The 21474-nt window shown below is 31.1% G+C and overlaps 3 protein-coding genes across 3 annotated transcripts; 2 read left to right on the top strand and 1 right to left on the bottom strand.

Moving 5' to 3' along the window:
* Positions 1 to 5735: 5735 nt before the first annotated feature.
* CaMKII (Calcium/calmodulin-dependent protein kinase II) lies at positions 5736 to 11176 on the top strand. The gene is made up of 2 exons (XM_090106867.1): positions 5736 to 5848; positions 6702 to 11176. The coding sequence occupies exon 2, from the start codon at positions 6779 to 6781 to the stop codon at positions 8309 to 8311; it is 1533 nt and encodes a 510-aa protein (XP_089962993.1). The 5' UTR covers positions 5736 to 5848; positions 6702 to 6778; the 3' UTR covers positions 8312 to 11176.
* A 374-nt stretch (positions 11177 to 11550) lies between these two features.
* LOC149904540 (uncharacterized) lies at positions 11551 to 12756 on the bottom strand. The gene has a single exon (XM_090107312.1). It carries the CDS (start codon positions 12552 to 12554, stop codon positions 11595 to 11597), a length of 960 nt encoding a protein of 319 aa, XP_089963438.1. The 5' UTR covers positions 12555 to 12756; the 3' UTR covers positions 11551 to 11594.
* A 2342-nt stretch (positions 12757 to 15098) lies between these two features.
* bora (aurora kinase A activator-like protein bora) lies at positions 15099 to 20778 on the top strand. The gene is made up of 8 exons (XM_090107419.1): positions 15099 to 15297; positions 15392 to 15556; positions 15781 to 15917; positions 15990 to 16075; positions 16871 to 17050; positions 17803 to 18018; positions 19065 to 19347; positions 19423 to 20778. The coding sequence occupies exons 1-8, from the start codon at positions 15173 to 15175 to the stop codon at positions 20238 to 20240; spliced, it is 2010 nt and encodes a 669-aa protein (XP_089963545.1). The 5' UTR covers positions 15099 to 15172; the 3' UTR covers positions 20241 to 20778.
* The last annotated feature ends 696 nt before the right edge of the window (positions 20779 to 21474 follow it).

Genomic DNA, 21474 nt, shown 5'->3' with positions numbered 1-21474 from the left:
ACAACATATTACGTTAATATCGCCTATACAGAAGATGATCTGTAATCAATTGTGAGGTTATAAGCAAACCCACTTTTATATTTGTCGGACCCCACCACCGAATTCGTAGATTGATCTTCTATGTTTACCTCTAATCTAATCTAAGTCATTAAGACTATGTCGAAATCTGTCTGCAGTAAGAGGGGCCTCTCGCTATTCGTCCGTTTCCAGAGACCGAATAGTTTCAATTCTTAATCTTTCATTAAACAAACTTATTAATCGTTTTTGTCTCAATTAATTGTAATATTCGCGTCATTACTCTAGTCATTGCTTATGCTCATGTTCATCTTCAAGAGATCGAATAATATTATGGTGCACCCTATCATTTGTCAAACGGTCTTCATATTGAGTAAAAGTTTCAGATTCTCGAGATAAAATATGACGGCCGTGATCAGCTGTGAGACATTATACCCTCTCAGTGAAGGTTTCGGTCTCACGGGATAGTACATGCCGTTCGCGGTCAGCTGTGAGCCGCAATTCTCGTTGTGAAGCGGTTTCAGGTTCTCGGCATAACACATGTTGTTTTCGGCCTATAGTAAGCCTCTTACCTCTAACGATTCTTGAGAACTCTTATTTCTCATTTTCTTAGCTTTGCTCGATTTTCGAGATAAAGATTTTTTAGGTGGCACTGATGCATGAAAATAAAAATTGAGTTGAAACGGATGAGAGTGTTATAGACAAATATAATCAGAAAGCTTCGAACTCCTAAGCTATCGGAAGTTACACGTGTTATTGTGAGTCAACTATAAAAGATATACATTTATGATGTCGGGAGATATTTTTTATATAATAAGGAGAACATTTCTTTCATACAATATGATTTCTGTGTAGCTTTAACTCTACTTTTACTGCTCTGCTCAGGAATATGTAAAATAATTGTACCAAGTTTCGTTTAAATCCGTCGAGTAGTTTTTGTTTCTATAACGGTTATACGGACAGACAGACGGACAAAAATTTTACTGTTTGCTTCGTTGGCATCAGTGTCGATCCCTAATCACCCCGTGATAGTTATTTAGGAAATATATTTCATGCACAGATTTAATATAAGTATACATAATATATTTAGATTCCAATTTCCATGTAACGTTAAATTCGACTATACAATAACTAACAGACAACGCAGGTTACTCTCGTTTCCGTAAGTTGAGGCGGCTACATATTCGGTCCTCATAACATCACTTTTAGTGAACGAAACGACAGCGCGGTTTAATTCGATGCCAATACCATCAGAAAAAAGGAAATATTTTTAATTGTGAAAAAATATTATGATTTACACTATTAACACTATTTTAATATAAAATATATGGCTGTGAGTGTGTAAAAATAAATCCAGCTAGTTTCACATCACACTTATGTTTATAGTAATTAGCTATACGACATGAAAATATACATATTAATTACCAAGCAATAATCATACAGGTAAATACTGAACAAAAGTATTAACAGTCAAAGTTTATTTTTACTAACATTTTACAACATGTAAATGATGAAGAAATACTTAATAATTATCAACGAACTAACCTTTTCTATAATACTTAACACAGCACATTTTTTAAATTATCTTGCTCAACTCTGCTCAAAAATTTGAGGGTTTTGTTGGAACTTTAATGTGTCAAAACTATGATATATCAGCTAAACTACGATACAACTTGCATGCGGAAATGCTCATTACAATCTGTGAATTTAAAGAATAACTAACAACATACTATTCAATTTTATTGAGCTGATGAATATCTTTTGCCTGGAAAATCACCGCCGCCTAATAAATATACTGTGTTTTCTTATAAAATCGTAACATAATTTATTTTATCTACTAAATTTTAATAAATTAGTTCTCTTTGTTATTTTCATCTAAAAATGAGCTTGAGCTTATATTAGGCAAAAGTATACATTAAAATTTCAGGACCGCACCTTAAATGGGACGCTTGGAAAATATGCCTACGGGTTATTAATAGAGAAATGATACACAACAAAGTTATGTTGGTTCCATTTTATTTATAAAATATAATGAAAATGGGCAAATATAAAACATATTATGTAAAATGATTAAAAATAAATAAATGAAGCAACTACGATTCAAAGAAAACATCTTTTTCAGTGTGAAAATGCTCTATGCAATCCTGGATGATGAGTATATCATGTATTCTCATCCCAGTATGGTCGATAGCCATAACGATAAATATTATAATCAGATAACAGCAAAGTCAGAATAAAAATCATAACTTGTACAGTTGTGAGTGCAAAATTTATGTTTCATTTGGCAATAACATTTTTTTCGGTACTAAAACGTAGTACTTTGATATGTGGTTGGCTGCCCCTTCTCTCCTTCCTGAAAAATATCCTCCAAAATTACCCGAGATACTTCCAATGATTGAACCATACGTTGGACATTAACTTCAGTCAAAAATTGACGAAGCGGATGATTACTAATTTCCACTTAATCCTCGCTGCCACTATCTTCATCATCAAATCATCAATTTTCAAGTGGTGTTGTAAAATTGTCAGCAGAAATCGTCTTCCAAAGGCGACATAATTTTATGAACATTGAATCTGATCAAAAGTTAACTGTAAATCTATAAAAAAAGCTACTTACAAATAAAATTTTATCAACAAACTATACTGTTCCCAACGCACCTCAAAATCTTGTAAAAGTCAAAAAGAATTCATCATTTTATTATTTCATTCTAAAAGTGTAATATAAAACCTTTATAAAACCAATAAAAATGTTGTGTGGTTTTAGGAAACCACGGTAAAAGTGAAACTTAGGCACAAAATTATCGTATTTGTACGATAATTATCGTACGGTTCGACCGTCACGCGACATGCGCTACACAGACCAAAAAGTTTGAGACGATGTAATAAAAGTTTCACTTTAAAAAACATGAATTGCTATCATTATAAATAATAAATACCTATAAAAGTAACAACTTACCTTTTGTGGGAACGCATGGTGAAAATTCACAAAACACAAAGATTGAATTTGATATTTTTGGTTTTATGACATTCAAATGCTTAATAAATATAAATTTATAAAGAATAGAAACATTCGATCACGAAATTATGTGGGTTCGAGTCCCGCCTCGTGATCGATTTTTTTCTATTCTTTATAAATTTATAAAACACGAAGATTTTAAAAATGTAACCAATGAACACAATCAATATTAGATTAATTGTCATATTGCTCTGAGATTGTAATGGTGTCTAGTTTGACTTAAAATAATAAACATCTACCCTCACTTTTAAAAATGTAGTATATTCACACGAAATATAAGCGCACCTTATAGGGAAGGGAAGATATGGGTTAAAGAGTTAAATAAATAACATGATTATATTTAAATTATTAATTTTCAACAGTATTTTCAGTAGTGTTAACATGTAAATTGATTTGATTTTTACGAAATCTCATAGATGGCGCTGTTTCAGATTTGTCTTTATACTACTAAATTCATTAAACTGTTTCTCTGCCCAAATTACGTAAATGACATAGTTTTTATTTTGTAAAGCTAGATAATAGCATGGCTTACTCGAAACCAACATTTAAACATGAGTCTTTAGATTGTACGCTGTCGTAGTACACGGAATATGTAAGAAAAATAAAGGTTCACAGCTCCTCCCCCGAAGGTGATATCATGATAATATGTTTAAACTATCCTCACCCGACCTCTTAGGAATATTCATGCAAAATTTGAAGTAAATCTATGCAGTACTTTTCGAGATTAGCTCGGTCAAACATACAGACAAACAGACAAACAGACAAACAGACAAAAATTCTAAAAACTATATTTTTGGCTTCTATATCGATTATAGATCATGGATTATGTATTCTTTTAAAAAAATATTCAATGTACAGTTTTGACTTTCCTACGATTTTATTATATGTATAGATGATAATATCTTATACCCACTAGTACCTACTTATAAAATTCTTGTGTCGCGATGTTTGAAGTTAAACCCTTCCGAAACGGCTCGACCGATTCTCTTCTAGTAGGTATACGTAGCTATAACGTTTCAAACTCAAACTCAAACAGTTATTTATTCAACTAGAATCTCTGGAATCCAATGAGTACACACCTGTGTAAACTCTAATACTTATAAAGCTTATATCTTTATCACTAATAATAATAAAGTCGAATAAAATTCGTTTACAATGCTATATTTGAATGGTAGTTATGTCGTTCATGTAATAAACGGTTCAGTTCATAATAAACTGATGTGTTCCCGGGCATCACCCGTAAATAAACCCTCGGGCAAACACTGAAATGAAATAAATTTATTTTGTCCAGTATAAGTTGACACATGATTTACAATTAAGTTCATTCTAAATTTCAAGCAGATCTACGGATAAAGTTTCGCATTTATAATAGGTATTAGTGTGGATATCAAATTAAAGACGTCACGCTTAGACCCCATTAGTATTTTCTTAACCAACTGCGCCAGGAGAGTTGTTTAAAAATATCTAATTTAAAAACAAAAGTCAACAAGATAATAAAATTACATATATTGAGAATTAACACGAATAAAATGTCCATAATCGTTTATAAATAAATAAACAAGGGTTCATTTTTATTCTGACGACAGGAATACACACATCCAATTAATGTTCAAAATTCAAATTAAATTGAAAAAAATATATAATAAATAAATACATTAACTACAATATGTTTATGAATTAATCAGACGCATATCTGCCTATTCATCTTAAAAAAATCCAACATACCGGAGCTGCTGTTTAATTCCCAAATCGTGGAGTTAAAATAAAAAACTATTTAGGGATTTTTTTTTTCACAAAATAAATCCCTACTTATCTAATAAGCAATATATTCAGAATTCCGATTTATACGTGTGTCGAATCGATTTACATCCTACTTTTAGATTAAAATGAGAGTATAAAAAAATAAAATACCTAATTCAAAAACTCATTACAACTAGGTAATTAAGTTATCTTCGTCAACTAAGTATATATAAGGATAATTAAATAGTAAATACACACCTATGAATAGAAACTAGCTACCTATACCTAAATATTATATAGGTAATAACATAAAAACCACCACAAATGAATAAAAAAAAAATATAACATGAAAAATAGGTACAATTAATTATTAATTTATCGTCAAATATCAACATATCATAACGAAGTATTAAAAGAATTAACCACTTGAAAATGAAAATTATCCATGCATAAATAATTATTAAAAATAGACACTAAGTAGGTACATTTTCTATGTTAATAAATTTACGATACGATATCAACATTAACAATTATATTTGAACACGTTTAAAATAAACCCAAGTTAAATTATAGTACTTTATTAGACAATTTGCGAAGAAAACAAAAGGATAGACAGAGATAACATTACACAAGCTAACTAATTTGACTATTAATACTAATAATATTCATTTAAAAAGAGCCCACAAGATGGCATTACTATCGAGTCCGTATTCTCTTTGGTATACGCTGCGCTACTGTATCGATTTTAGGTTGACTTCTCAGTGTGAACATACGTAAAAATTCATTGTGTTAAAAACGTAAATACGCTTGTTTCAGGTATCAATTGTCGCTAGCAAGATTTTTTTCTAACTACAATGTTGAATATCGAACCGACAAATATTTTTTTACACGCGAAATCACTTTTAAACGAATTATAGTTAAAATCGTTTTCAAGGATCATCGCTCTGGCAACTCATAATGTCTATGAGTTTGACCCCGAAGCTCGTGTCCGGAGCAGAAGGAGAGTGTGGTGTAGGGCTAGGCCCTTAGTTTTCTATCTCCACTACGTTAATATTGTGTAAAATGGGCACATAATAGGTAAATAATTTTACCAATAACCGAATATATCGTAAACAAATTCCTCAAATATATATCGGTAGACTTTGTTCTCATTATTAAAAATACTTCGGGAGCTCGTACGAGTTACTATTGCTAAGAATATCGTTTAAAGTTGCGCACTGATCATATTATTTCTATGATTTTTAAATATTGATAATATTGTTTATAGTATGGTATAAGATATTGGATTTACATTTTTAAACCTGTAAAATAAAACGCGTTAATATGGAAATATGTCCTCGGAATTTTGGTGAATGTGTTGAGACAATGGTGTATCGATTATTTTGCGCTAACGAAATGTCATCCCAGTGCCGTAGTGTTAATATTAGAAGTCTATGTTTGTGATCGTGATAACTTTTGCCTAGGCATCAGTGTATTTTAATTTCGGGTTTGCAGTCTTGTTCATATCTGTGACTAAATTAATGATAGTGTCGGCAACGCATAATTTTATTGATTATGATTACAAAACCCTAAAGGAATTCTTACAAAAAATGGTTTATTAGCATATTTCATCGCGTTATTTCATTGAAAAATAGGTAGTGATGTTAAAATGTGGAATATGTGGTAAAACTTTAATAAATGAATTAAATAAAACTTACCGTTTCTTATATTAAGTAATGATAAAAAATTCAATTACCTATCATGAAGATCTACTACACGGCCCAAATATTTCAGTTTCATCAATTTAAACTGTAACATGGATTTAATACTATAAAGCTCAGGAATTTTATTCTATTCAGAAGTTGTTGTAATTTATAAATACCTATTTTACACTTTATTGTTGTTTCAATCGCAAAATGTAATTTAACGTATTGATTGTTTTTTGTTACAGTTACCAGTGAAACGCGAAGTGTGTGCTCAAGATAATTATAAGTGATTATTAAAAGCAGGTAAAGTATAGTAGCAAAAATGGCCAATCCAAATCGCGAAAACGTTAGCACTCGTTTTTCGGACAATTATGAACTGAAAGAAGAATTAGGCAAAGGTGCTTTTTCTATCGTACGTCGAGCTGTTCAAAAATCCACAGGACATGAATTTGCAGCCAAAATTATCAACACTAAAAAGCTATCTGCGAGAGATTTCCAGAAATTGGAAAGAGAGGCACGAATTTGTCGAAAACTTCAACATCCTAACATCGTAAGGCTTCATGACTCTATTCAAGAAGAACATTTCCATTACCTTGTATTTGATCTTGTGACCGGAGGAGAATTGTTTGAAGATATCGTAGCACGAGAATTTTATTCAGAAGCTGATGCCTCTCACTGCATTCAGCAGATATTAGAATCTGTACATCATTGCCACCATAATGGTGTAGTACACCGGGATTTAAAACCTGAAAACCTGTTATTGGCTAGTAAGGCAAAAGGTGCTGCTGTAAAATTAGCTGATTTCGGATTGGCTATTGAAGTACAAGGCGATCAGCAGGCATGGTTCGGCTTTGCGGGTACTCCGGGGTATCTATCTCCAGAAGTTCTTAAAAAAGAACCATACGGTAAACCGGTGGATATATGGGCTTGTGGAGTTATCTTGTATATCTTGCTTGTTGGATATCCTCCATTTTGGGATGAAGATCAACACCGATTATATGGACAAATCAAGGCTGGTGCTTACGATTATCCGTCACCAGAATGGGACACAGTAACGCCCGAAGCTAAAAGTCTTATCAACCAAATGTTGACTGTTAACCCAAGCAAGAGAATTACTGCTTCGGAAGCCCTAAAGCACCCATGGATCTGCCACCGTGAGCGTGTTGCATCAGTTATGCACAGGCAAGAAACTGTGGACTGCTTGAAGAAGTTCAATGCCCGTCGCAAACTTAAGGGGGCAATATTAACAACTATGCTTGCAACTCGTAATTTCTCGGGAAAATCCATGGTAAACAAGAAGGGAGATGGATCACAAGTAAAAGAATCAACTGATAGCAGCACTACCCTAGAAGATGATGATCTAGACAAAGACAAAAAAGGTGTTGATAGGGCATGCACTGTTATATCCAAAGAACAAGATGAGGATGGTCTGACAAAAGCCGATTCATTTGGAAAAGCTCGTGGTGACAGCAATGCTTCAATGCGCCGTGCGGAAGTAATCAAAGCTACAGAAATACTTTTAGATGCTATAAATAACGGGGACTACGATACATACTCCAAACTCTGTGATCCACACGTGACTTCGTTTGATCCAGATTCACTTGGTAACTTAATAGAGGGTGTTGAATTCCATAAATTCTTTATTGATAACACTCCCACGAATATTAAAACTAACACTACTATCCTTAACCCGAGAGTACATCTTCTGGGAGAGGATGTCGCTATTATTGCGTATATTTGTGTTACACAGAGCGTAGATTCCGAAGGTAGACGTGCTACTTACCAACATCAGGAAACTCGTATTTGGCACAAACGCTACAACAAATGGACTGCCGTTCATTTCCATCGCTCCTAACTAGTCCCCTCCAAAAACCACTCCATCCTGCCAGAGGAAGATAATGGTAAAAGAAAGTTAGCTGTATGCAATGGAGATGTAATTCCTACCATCGTTACTTTTCATGAGTAAAACGCAAAATTGTGTCATTAAAACCTTGTGGCGGAGTGATATAGTCGTTTGAAAAATATCCAATCTGCTATAAAATTACACGAATTTTATTAGAATTCTTATTAATCTCAAGGAATTAAGTTAATTACATATTATAGATAATTAATGTCTTAAATCAATGTAAGCAGTTCAGATGCTATTTCCTACTTTATAATCAAATTCCAATGTTATAATGTGGCTATAATGTGACACTGATCAAATATCCAATGCTTAATGCTAGATTTTAGTGAGTGTTATGAAGTTGTGATCTCAGCCACAATCGAAAATGTCAACGAATAAAGAAATAATGGTAAAAGTAAGATTCTACAAAAATCTCAGAAGAAATACCAGATCTGATAAATGTAAACCATAAGTAAACCCACCCAAACAAATCAGACATTTTAAAGGTTTAGAATTATTAGCACATTTCTCTATAAGTCTCTCTACATTTTTAACTATGAATGTTTTGTCGTGCTTAAAATGGTGTTCTATTTGTTATTGAATACCTAGTTAGTAATATTTAAGTAATAAAAAATGCAGTTATTGGCACTACCAATCAGCACTGATGTACCTAACTTGTGGTAGTTATATATGTACTATATTTTAAATATTAATGTACAATTGTATAACTTTCTTTCAAAAACCTAGTATGTAAAAGCTGGTGTGCATTCATGGTCATTATCTTTTTAAGTGATTATATCAATTTGTCAATTTTAGATTTAAATACCGCTTTGCTTGAAATTCTGTACAATTTGTCATTTTATATTGATGTTGTTAATTATTATTATAATCACCTTTCATTGCAACCTTTTTATGATTGTTTATATATTTTATTAAAATTTAACACCTAGCTTATAGGTAGTATAAAACTTCATGGTGACAACTGTGCATGATACCAGACTGTATAAGGGACTTACAATTTATGAAATGGAGCTTGGAACGTGATATTAATATGTATGTTTTGTGATTGAAAATGCACAGTTTCACCTATGGAATATGCTATAAACCATAAGTCTGCAAAACTCACTTATTCCTAGAAAACTAAATTAGATATAAATAATATTTAAACACATTTCTACGGTTTTGTAAAATAATTTAGTATAGTTAGTGAAACCTTCTTTATTAATGATTTTGACAAAAAAATTGGAATTGTAACTATAGTGCTACTTGCATCCTAGATAAACTTATGGTGATAATTTAATTGTATTCAGAGTATAGTTGTGCCATTACCATTGAATTTAGTGCCAATAACTGTAAACTATAATGTATTCTAGTCTTTACTGTTACGCATATTTAGTATTTTTTTTTAATTATACAAACATATTTACTTAAATATATATGTAAATAGAATTTAATTTGCACATTAGCCTGTTTGAGAGTGTTATCATTTTATTAGCTTTTCTCAATCATTATTGTTCTAATAATTTATGTTTCTTTTTTGTTATCTCATATAGTTATAAGTTTCATTTTTTTATCATGTTTTCATGAACATTTTATTGTACATTTTACATTTGCTTTGAGTGCTAACTTACTATGAAATATTTACTCTGTTAAAGCACAGCTGATTATTTATTTTTTGCATCACAAATTGATTAGCTTATTTTAGGTAATAAAAGTAAAAATTATTAAAATTTCCAAAGAAAAATCTCAAAAATATAACTAATTGTTACTAGTATTACTTATTCCTGTTTTATGAAATTATCTGTATCACTAACTGAATGGTTAAATTGATATTTATTTGCTTTAAAATAGTTACCTATTTACAATATAACTTTCATATCTGTAAATTTGTTGAAAAATGTTTTATGATACTAACTACATAGGTGTAAATAAATATTTATCAAATGCAACTTACATGTGCAATAAATTAGTTAAATCTTGCAAATATTCTATTATACTAAAATATACATTGATACATACCTAGACAATCCTCCTATTATGTAGGTCAAAAACAGAAAATGCACAAATGTGATTGTCCATCATGGCATATTGTTTATTTTTATCCACTACTTAAATTATAAATGTATATTTAGTCTATTCAAATAACATTCTACTCTAACAATTTTTAAAGTTGTCCTTCAATTGCTTCTCACTTTTTACAATTTGTGCACTTTCAGGCTTGACTCCTTTGGATTTAGAAGATATTTAAATCATAGTAGGTAATTTTCATCTATTGTTGTTAAGTTTTTATTATCATTTTATAAACTTCCCATCTTTTCGTGTATGATAATCAGCTTTTCACTTAAAAAATTGTTATATGAGAATTAATATTAAACATTTCTAAGCTGAAACATTGTAAGTGCCGTGCCATCTTTGAAATTGTATTTATTTTGAAACTTTTGACCATTCAGCTAGAAATAGTATTGAGTGCTATTAAAACAGTATTGCTTGTGTATAATTATCAAGTTATGTTAAGTAATTTTATTGTACTTAAATATGGAAGCAGTGAAAACTTATCTCAGCTTTATTCATCACTTTGCCTAGGTATGTTCAATTAGTTTCTTTTTAATGTTTAAGATTTAACCAAAGTGTTTCATTCTTATATGCACCTTTGAAATGATTTAAGATTTTACTAATTATAATCAAGGTGGCTAAGTTGTTGTAGCATAATTAAAAAATGTGAAAGTGTAGGTGTATTGAATATTTGTCAGTATATTTCTATTCAACATAATTTCTAAAACCTCTGCATTGCCGATTATAATGTAACATTCTCTAAAATAAAGTTCTTTTGATCTATTTGTGTTAATATTTTTAACCAACTGTATAATTTAAGTCATGACTACACATTTTATTCAATAAATTGCAATACTTTAAAGATCATAATATCACCTTCCATCTGTTATTATAACATTACTTAATGTGAAATGGCATTTAATAAGGCCCTGCTTGTTATATCATTGGCAAAAAAAATCAATTTTTAACTTATTAAAAGTTACCCAATCACAATCCCTGTTCTACTAATAACACTAAATCAAGAGAAAATTCAAATTCACTGACTAAAAACTTACTTACTTACACTGACTAAAGACTACATACTTATTACTTACATAAGTTTTCACTTCTATAATTACCAATTAATTACACTTATCTACTTCTAAAATAACACAACATTCTATTGATCAACAACTTTAATAAAATCCTTCATACCTTTAAATCATAATATGTTCAAATACTTCATTTTTTGGTGAACACTTTTACAGCCATCTTGAAAAACATTGAAATATTTTAAAATATACTTGAATTTTTCTTCACTAATTTCTCTTCCTCTTAGTTCATATTCAATACATTTCCTGAGAGTACTTTCATTTAAACTATCAAATTCTATGTATTCTATTACATTGTCATCATTTTCACTGAAGCTCTTCATTTCTGATTTTGTCAAAGTTATACATTCAGACAAGAATAATTGTCCATTTGTTGTATCACAATTATAAACTAATATAATTGTTATATTTTTATTTAAATTTTCAGTCTTGGTGAGTAAATTTGATAACTTATCTTTAATTTTTGATGTATCATTGTTTTTAAGATCGTCAATAACAACAATAGAGTTTTGGCACAATGTTAATCCCAACAGAAGGTCTGTTGTGAACACATCCACAAAAGTTGGCATGGTATAATGATAAACATTGCTGAAGTTCATGATATCTTCTAAAATTAATGACACAGTTAACGTTTTTCCGACACCAGTCCCTCCATACAATATCAAAATTTTATTCTTATCGTGACTTCTTAAAGTGTTAACAATTTTATATGAAGCAGTTGATTGTCCATAAAGTCTATTTGAAATTTTATTACTTATCCTTTCAATGTTTAGACTACTATGACATTTAAAATTTGCATTTATTTGATATAATACACATGATAACAGCAGTATTATTATTCCTGATACGTAAATATATTGCGTCCGTTTTCTGGAATTTGATTTAGTTTCACTCAGATGGACCACCAATTTTTTAAATGATGTAGATAGTCTCGGATTTGAATAAGTAACTAACTCTGTTGTATTTTCTTCTCTGTTCGGAGCAGGGTCATTATATGATATGTCCATTGCATTTACAGAATTTGAACTTAAATCTATATCCATTGGCTCACAACTTGTATTACAATCCATGTCGATAAAACTTGACTACTTACACCTTTCTTGGTTGTAATCTTATCTCTCAAGTTCTTAAAAAGTTTCAGAAGTTTTAAAAGTGTTTCATTCTCCTTTCGATTGTAACAGTTACTTTATATAAATTCCACATATAACCTAAATACAAAATTCCAATGATGTCCAGTATTTATTAACTTATTATCGATTAAATAAAGATTATGTATGATTGAAATTTAAAATATTTTACCTATCTGAATTCTGAATTCAACGAACATTATTGTCAGTGTCATTTTGATGTATCAAATGTCATAATGTGTCAACTGTCAAGTGTCATCATATTTTTATTACTACAGATTATGTAAGTTATATAGAAAATAATAAATATTTGTTAATTTGCATTGCTGGGTGCGATGTAGTATGGAAGTCTTAGATCATTAAGTAATGAATAACACTCGCAGGCGTTTCCCCTTTTGCCGAGGTATAAGATTATTCCAATCGAAAAATCTTATGCTTTCATAAAAATTAGGTACTTGCGTAATCGATTACAAACACTCTGCGTATTCGTAAAACGTCGAAAGGACGTCTGCGAGTGCTCCGCTAAAAATGCCGTTTTGCACTGTCAAGTCTTGCAGAAGCAATTCAAACATGTCGAATATTAAAAAAGATGGAATAACCTTTCATTTGTGTATATTTTTTTATTTTTTTAACGTACATTTCTAATTAAATGCAATTTCTAATAATCGTCGATGTATCGTTTAGCGATATGATCAAGACAAATAATCGGGTCATGTTAACTCGATCATTGAGGCGGCCCCACGAGACTATCATGGAAAGAAAATATACAAATTTAATCTTTATGGACTAAGAGATAAAATTGAATTTAAAACGCGATAATGAACCGCATTCCTTACGAGACTATCTTTTAAAGAAATACAAATTTAATCTTTATGAACTAAGTTATAAAGTTGAATTTAGAACGCGATATTGAACCGCGATTGAACGAGACAACTTGGAATAAAATACAAATTTAATCTTTATGAACTTAAAGATAGAGTTGAATTTAAAAACTCGTCGCTTGAAAGGTCGTAAATTTTTACGACTTTCGTGACACAAATTATTTTTGTGAATGTGTGATTGTGTTTCATTGTGTTTCATCAGTGTGAGTTACCCTCCCCGCACCAAAATCAGCAGAAAGTTTAGTTAGAACATTTGCCAGCGTACTCCATCCATTACTTAATGATCTAAGATGGAAGTGGAATTTAACTTCTCTTACATACACACAAATCGATTTATTATTATTCCAGACAATTAAAGTCCGGTCGCGGAGCAGGAAGAATTTCGTACATTAACCTGTTATTACCTGTCACTGTCACTCCCTTGTAAAAATAATGTGTCTTGCTCGCACAGGTGCAATGACCACCGTCCTTAGGGATTGTAAACCTTTAACCTGAGAGAGTAAGGTTTGTGTTTGCTTGATTGGTGTCAGGTGTTCAATTATGATTTTGTGAATTCAAAATTTATATAAGAATAAACCTCAAACTCTTTATGTCCAATCAAAATCCGCCTAAGTCGAAATCGCGTGTTAGACTAACTTATTTCTGTAATATTGTACATAGTAAATTATTTTTTGAAAAATAAGGTCATAAAGAAGTTTCACTTCTTATGTGTGTACACGCACACTTTTTTTTATATAATATATCGTGGTTATTGAAAAAGTTAAAATGTAACTAACTAATAAGTATTGTAAATGAATAAAGGACATTTATTTAATAAACTAGCGGTCCGCCCCGGCTTCGCCCGTGGTACATGTTTACGTTTTCTCTACATAAGAACCATCCTCGTACTTCAAGGAATATAATAAAAAAAGAATTATCGAAATCGGTTCAGCCGTTCTCGAGTTATGCGCTTACCAACACATTTTGCGATTCATTTTTATATATTACTAGCGGTCCGCCCCGGCTTCGCCCGTGGTACATAATATTTACGTTTTCTCTACATAAGAACCATCCTCGTACTTCAAGGAATATAATAAAAAAAGAATTATCGAAATCGGTTCAGCCGTTCTCGAGTTATGCGCTTACCAACACATTTTGCGATTCATTTTTATATATAAGAAGATAAGATTAGTAAAAAACATTTTCTCCTCCAAATATTTCATGTAAACTGAACTTCATTCAAAAATGTTTGTGACCACTGTCAGTAGGTAAAGAGATCATTTTACGAAATTCTTTCTGCTCCGCGACCGGACTTTAGTCCACTTCCGAGAGCTTATAATTTTAAAATTTCACTGGTTTTTTTTCATTACTGACAATAGGGATGCATTCTCACGGAATATTTTTAGTCTCCTCCTGGAATTAAATCTAGGGCTCCCATTTTTTTTTTAATCTCACGCATTATTCCACCATTATTCACTTCGTCAAAGAGGCAGTAATAATATCTTTATTAATTTCTCTGATTTCTCTTTAGTTTTTACTTCATAAAAGGTATTTTATTTTTTAGACTGTTTGTCTATGCCGTCCTTACTTATTGCAACCATATCCATAGCCTCGGCGATATAAAAAATTAAGGTGTCAAACCACAAATGCCAAATTGGAGCATTTACCGTTTATTATTTTTTAAATTTCGTTAGGTTCAAAATGAGTGATTTCAAAAATGAAGATTTATCAAATACAAATAATAAATGTACACCTCAAAAGAAAAATAAAGTGCGTAATCCTTTTGATAAAGTGCTAGTAGAAAATCTTCATAAACCAATATGCAGGTTTGTTATTAATTCTAAATTGTAAATTAGTAGGTACATAATCTAGGTATTTTTAAATCGTGGTATAATATTAATCCCTTAAATATTTATACAGCCCCGGTATGTGCAAAATGTACAAAAATAAATCGAGCGGTTCGTTTCGATGGGACATAGACCAAGCATGTACCTTAGTTCCTACAGATATTATCGTATGCAATAGCCAGTTTGAGCCGTCCCCAGATCCAGCGTTGGAGAAGATCGCTGAAGAAGCTACTGAGAAGTGAGTCCGTCAAAAATAATATTCATTTTACGATTACTAGATGTAGATTATATTATATTGTATAAGCAAATAGCCCTAAGTTTTAATTTAACATTAACAAGTTCATTGAACTGAATATAAATCAAAATATAGTTTGGAAATGTAATTTTTTGAAGTACCTTACCTGATGATTGTTTACTCTTCATGTTGGTGCCACTTTTTTACATTATTTTTTCATGTTTTAGATTCTTTTCCCAAGAGTTAGTTTTACCAAGTCCCATGGAATCATCAAAGAAACTGCAACCTTTATTACAAGCAACATCTTCTGATTCTAGTTCCAATGTATCTAGTCTTGTGAAAGAGTTAAAATTTGTGAAAAATGGTAAGTGATTATAAATCCAATGTTAATACTTAACTGCTTTGCTGTTTCATTAATTATAACAAATAAATTTAGTTTCAGTTCAGACAACGCTAACATTACCACCAACACTCCCTCCTGAATTAGAGAGCATTTTACAACCATTCTGCACTTTTACACAGGTGATTAGTCATTATGTTATTTCAATAACAATAACAAGACATTGTTGTTATCATTAATTATATACAGGGTGGAATTTTGTAATGCCAAGGAGGATATACTCTTTATTCTGTAGATAGAAAACTTAACTGTTAATTTTCAGAAATCTAATAATACAGTTTTCATCCTTTAAAATATAATTGAATTTTTCCTTGGCTAAAATTTCCCCCTGGTGGCATTATGAAATTCCTGTATATGAAGTATTAGTATGTGTTGGTATAGTTAATATTATATCAGTATATGAACTTGTTGGGCATGGCTTAATTATATAATATGATTGAAGCTAATGTTTAAATTTTAATGATCAAACAATTTTTTCATTCAAGGTTTCAAATTTCAATAGATTGGGGCTGGGATTTGTTATTTAATAAAACAACTAACTAGTTTTCTTGTTGTGCTTTTAAATACCTTATTTATTATAATGCTGATATATTGTAAAATGAACAATATTTTTTTTTGTGTACTGACTTGTTCAATTTAGTGAGGCAGGAGAAGGGTCAACTGTTGTATCATTACTGGACAATTAATTTATTTTATGTGTAACAGATATTTTACAGAATAATTTATGTTTGTTTATTTTTGTCTCAATGTATTCCATCACAAGAATAATTTTGTGGTATAAATTATTCACTTGTGATTTTTTTATTTAAAGATTAAAAATAAACAAGAACCCTAAATAATAAATACATATTAGGCACATTTACTTTATTATAAATAACTAATCAATACATAAGCTCAAATAAAGCATAAAATTCCAGGAACAAGCAATGTTTGATGAATATGAAGTCACAGCAAACGGTTCATTGCGTAGAACATTGTTCTTTGAGGAGCAAAGTGATCATGATGACTCCGAACATACAGATGAAGATGTAAGTCATGAAAAGCGGTCACCCTCTAGCTATGAAGAACACACACCAGTTATATTCAGCCCTGATTTGGTAAGTATATGTCTTTTTTGTATTTATTAATGTTGAAAACATCGCTGTCCTGCAAACTGTAATTTTTATGTGGCATGCTATTGTTAATACTGTGTTTTCGAAAAATTAGGAGAATAGATTAAAAATCTATTTCCAAAGGTATTTTCTTGCAACCAGATTTTAAGAAGTAAAAACCAACTCTTAAATATAAGAGAAATATATTTATAGAAGATATATTCAAATTTCGGTTTCAAGTTAGGCATTTTGTATATAAACGAAATGCCACAATGAAAATATTTGAACATTATTTCTACAATTGCATCTCCTATATATGTTTTCTTTTCCAAATCGTAAAGAGAGCGCTCTTTGTGTATTGTAATTCGGACTATGACAGGGGAATAAATTGAAGGTTTTATGTGTATTTTATACATATTATTATACATTTATATTTTTATTTTTTTGAAGTGAAACTTCTTTATCGGGGTTGGAAAAAAATTTAGTGTAACATTTATTCGTTACGCGTGACATTTTTCCATTACGCGCCATTTTTTTCTCATCCCTACCACGCGTGATTCGACGTATTTCTGTAAAGTTGCATATAGTAAATTATTTTTTCAAAAATAAGGTCATAAAGAAGTTTCACTTCTTACGTGTGTACACACTACACTAGTACACGCACATATTTTTTTTACTATAATATACACCTGAAAATAGAATTGCTTTTAATTGTAAAATGAAATTAATGTGTACCATTAATCAACAATTACTTCCAGAGCTGTAACTTTATATCAAAAGGTATGAAGCGCACATTTGGGACTCCTCTGCAAGCTGAATCGAAACATAAACCATACAGGAATAAAATATTGGATGTAGTTGACTTTGAACCGTGTTTCAGTCCTATTGAGTTCAGAACTCCCAAAGGATCAGCGACATCGTCTTCACTTGCGTCATCATCGATTTCACCTGTAACAAAAGTTAGCGATGAGGAGGTAAGTTTTTGTCTCATTGTTGCATTGGTGAAAAACACCATACTATGCACTACCATGCACTACACATAATATGACCATATTTAGTGTGCTTTGGTCAAATGTATATTATACATATTTCATATAGAGCATAAAGCCTTGTTTTCGTGGGTAACATAATATTATGTTGAGTAACAGTTAATCAACGTTCAACGTTTTTCGTTCGTTCAAAATTTTGACAGCCAATACTCAACCTATTGATTTGTTTCTTAACAAATGATTACTATGAATACGAGTTTTAAGACCTTTGTTCCATCACCAAGCAACACTGCTCGCGCTACGCTTTCAGCTGGGCATGCGACGTTGCCAAACCGCTGCGTATAAGTGCGCCGTGCCGCAGTAAAATACTGTTTACGCATATAATACCATTCTAAAACTGTCTCATTTATGTTGCTATTTCTCCCATTAGTTTGTTACCATGAGCTAAACACGTAAGAAGCACTTTTGCTTTCCATTTTAATTTGGAAGACAAAAACTGATTAACATTGACTGATAATATGCTAGTAATTGCAGACAAACGAATCTTGTAATGCATGGCGATACATACATTCTAGAGCCGGGCGTGGTCCATGCTATGCTTATTTTTGTTTCTAATATGTTCATAGTCATGGTATGAGATGGTGTGGTAGGTCGGCTCCTTAAGTGTTAGGAATGTATCTGACATGATCTATAGTCAAACAGTTTCAAAATTTTAAATATCAGGATTTGTTAGCATGCTTGTCTTTCAAAAACTTGTATAGTTCGATTCAAACTCAATAGCGGTTCAGAACTAAGGTGCAGGTACGAGTGCGGGTGCACACAGATCCTTTAACGTCCCGCTAATACCTAAAATTGTTTTTTCGATGTTCCGAGCCGCCATTTAGTTTGAATCTATACATTATTGTTAAAAAGGGAATGGAAAGTAATTTTTAATTATGTGAAATGAAGTTATACTTAATTGAATGTCACAATATTAGAAATATATTAAAAATTAAATATCCAATGTACTTACGTACTTCTAATATTTTTAGAAAAACAATTTCACCTCACCGGAATCAGAAGCTATGGCAACATGTCTCGACTGTATCGTTTGCGAAAAGAATGGCGTCTGCTTCTGTAAAACGACACCAAATAAATCTTTATTAAAACGGAGCACGTCACTTAAAAATTCGCCGCCTAAAAACAAGAGAGGATCTTCGTTGTCAGAAAAACGCAGTCTCAGTATGTCGAGCTTGCATCGCAGTCGATCTGTACAGAAGTTAGATTTTAGTATGGACATGAGTGTCGACGAATCATTTCATAACACTTCACAGGGTAAGTTTTTAATACAAATTTATATATGCAAGTATGTGGATTTTTTTGGTATTTATGATGAATTTATTTTGGCAGGATCAGAAACTACCTCACCAGACAGAAAACAAGTGACTTGGTTGGACACAAATGTCAAACAATTAGCTAAGTTAGATTCTTTTAAGGGGCAATCTCATGATATCCAGTCTTCCACAAGAATAAACTTATTAGATGAAACTCCCATTAAGGGCAAACGAAGGACTAATGTCGCCCATGAAATTAGCAAAATACGTGCACAGGCTACACTCAGCCCGTTGCATATGTCCTTAGATAGTAGTTTAGATAATTTTGATATACCTTTTAGTATGGAGGACAAAAAGATAGACTTTAATACCATTGATCTCAAATTCTTGACTGAAAACGTGTCGCAATACGAGCACAGTTCTAAAAATACCACAAAAGTAGCAAGTGACTCTTCCTCAAGCTATAAGAAAGTCGACAGTGGTTTTAACGAGAATACCTTTTACGCTTCTAGTTATTATGAAAGTGCCATAAAACCTTCAGAATTGACTATCACTAGTTTATCTAAGGGTAATAGTAGTAAGACGGCTTTGAAGGAAATTTCCAACGTAAATTGGATGAGAGTCGACAGTGGCTTCAAAGACGAAACGTCGACGGACAGTACTCAGTTCTATCCCAATGAGAGTTCTAATAAAAAAATTACTATCAATCATTTCTCTGACGTAAAATTTGATGATAAGGAAAATGAACTGAACGACGATATTGACAGAATTATTCCGCCCCCAAATAAAAACGATGCCATGTCTATTTCGGACTTTTTTAATGAAGATTTAACATTTACTTGTAATTTTTCTTCAACGCCGTCGAAAAATAAGTCACGTAAAGTCAATTCTTAATTATTTTATAGGAAAATTCAATGGGTATTTTATAACGCTTTATAAGTAATATAAATGTAATAAATTAGTAGAATAATTGTTTTTGTATAAGGTAATTTAATAATGGCTAATATATTATTGTCGTTTTCTGTAAAATTTCGATTATGTTTATAAAATACTATATTTCCGCCCGCGGCTTCGCCCGCGTTTGCAAAGGAAAATCCGCATAGTTCCCGTTCCCGTGGGATTTCCGGGATAAAAACTACCCTATGTGTTAATCCAAGTTACCCTCTATATGTGTGCTAAATTTCATTGTAATCGGTTCAGTAGTTTTTACGTGAAAGAGTAACAAACATCCATACATCCTTACAAACTTTCGCCTTTATAATATATATTAGATTAGATATTAGATGTATGCTTCTTCTTATGTTTCCCGGCTATTTTAATAATCTTATTTTCTGGCCTGATGACTGATCCTTTTTCAGTATATGACGTTTTTAGGAAGTACAGTGTGTACTATAAAGAAAATTTCATTTTGAAATGACTGTGTATGTATGTATTTAGAAAAAAAAGCATAGAAACGACTTGCGTATATTTTTATATAATTTTGATAAGAAAAGTCTCGACGCAATGCCATTATTGTGGATTGTTTATGAATTTGTTAAAGACTTGAGATGACCGTTTTTGCATGAGATTATGTTTTGATAATTGTGTGTTTACTTCGATCAAGTAATTTTTATTTTGAGCTTTTAAGACTGAACATTGTAGAAGATATAAATAAAGACATAAATAAATAATTAATAAATGTATTTTTCTAATGTAAGTGATTTTAATATTTTTTCCTATATGATTATTAATTTATAGTTGTATAATAATATGTATGCAGAAAATTCGATAGTATAACTGCTTATTAAAAATCCTGTTTAGGTTTACCGTAGGCAAACATCTTGGACAAAAAGTGGCGTTGTGGGGGAAGTATGTGCATCAAGTTTTAGTACATTTTTATATGAGCAAGCTTCCTCCTCTACGCTAAAAAGTGGTCAAGTTACGTGCCGGCAACTATACCTTTGTTTTTTATTATTGCAAATCACTGTTTATACTTTTCATGAAGAATTGAGTATTTGAATAAAAAATTTTTTTGTGCTAAATGGAAAGATTATATATTAGTTTTATAACAAAACTGTTTTTTTTCATTTTTTTTTTTGCAATAATTCAAAAGTTATTTAAAAATAAAAATTAGTCTTTGAATCCAGTA

The sequence above is a fragment of the Colias eurytheme genome, chromosome 11 (genome assembly GCF_061535395.1).
Source record: "Colias eurytheme isolate Ceu_HAF_F1 chromosome 11, ilColEury1 Martin Lab GWU primary, whole genome shotgun sequence".
Lineage (NCBI taxonomy): Eukaryota > Metazoa > Arthropoda > Insecta > Lepidoptera > Pieridae > Colias > Colias eurytheme.
This window is presented reverse-complemented; position numbering and strand designations above follow the sequence as displayed.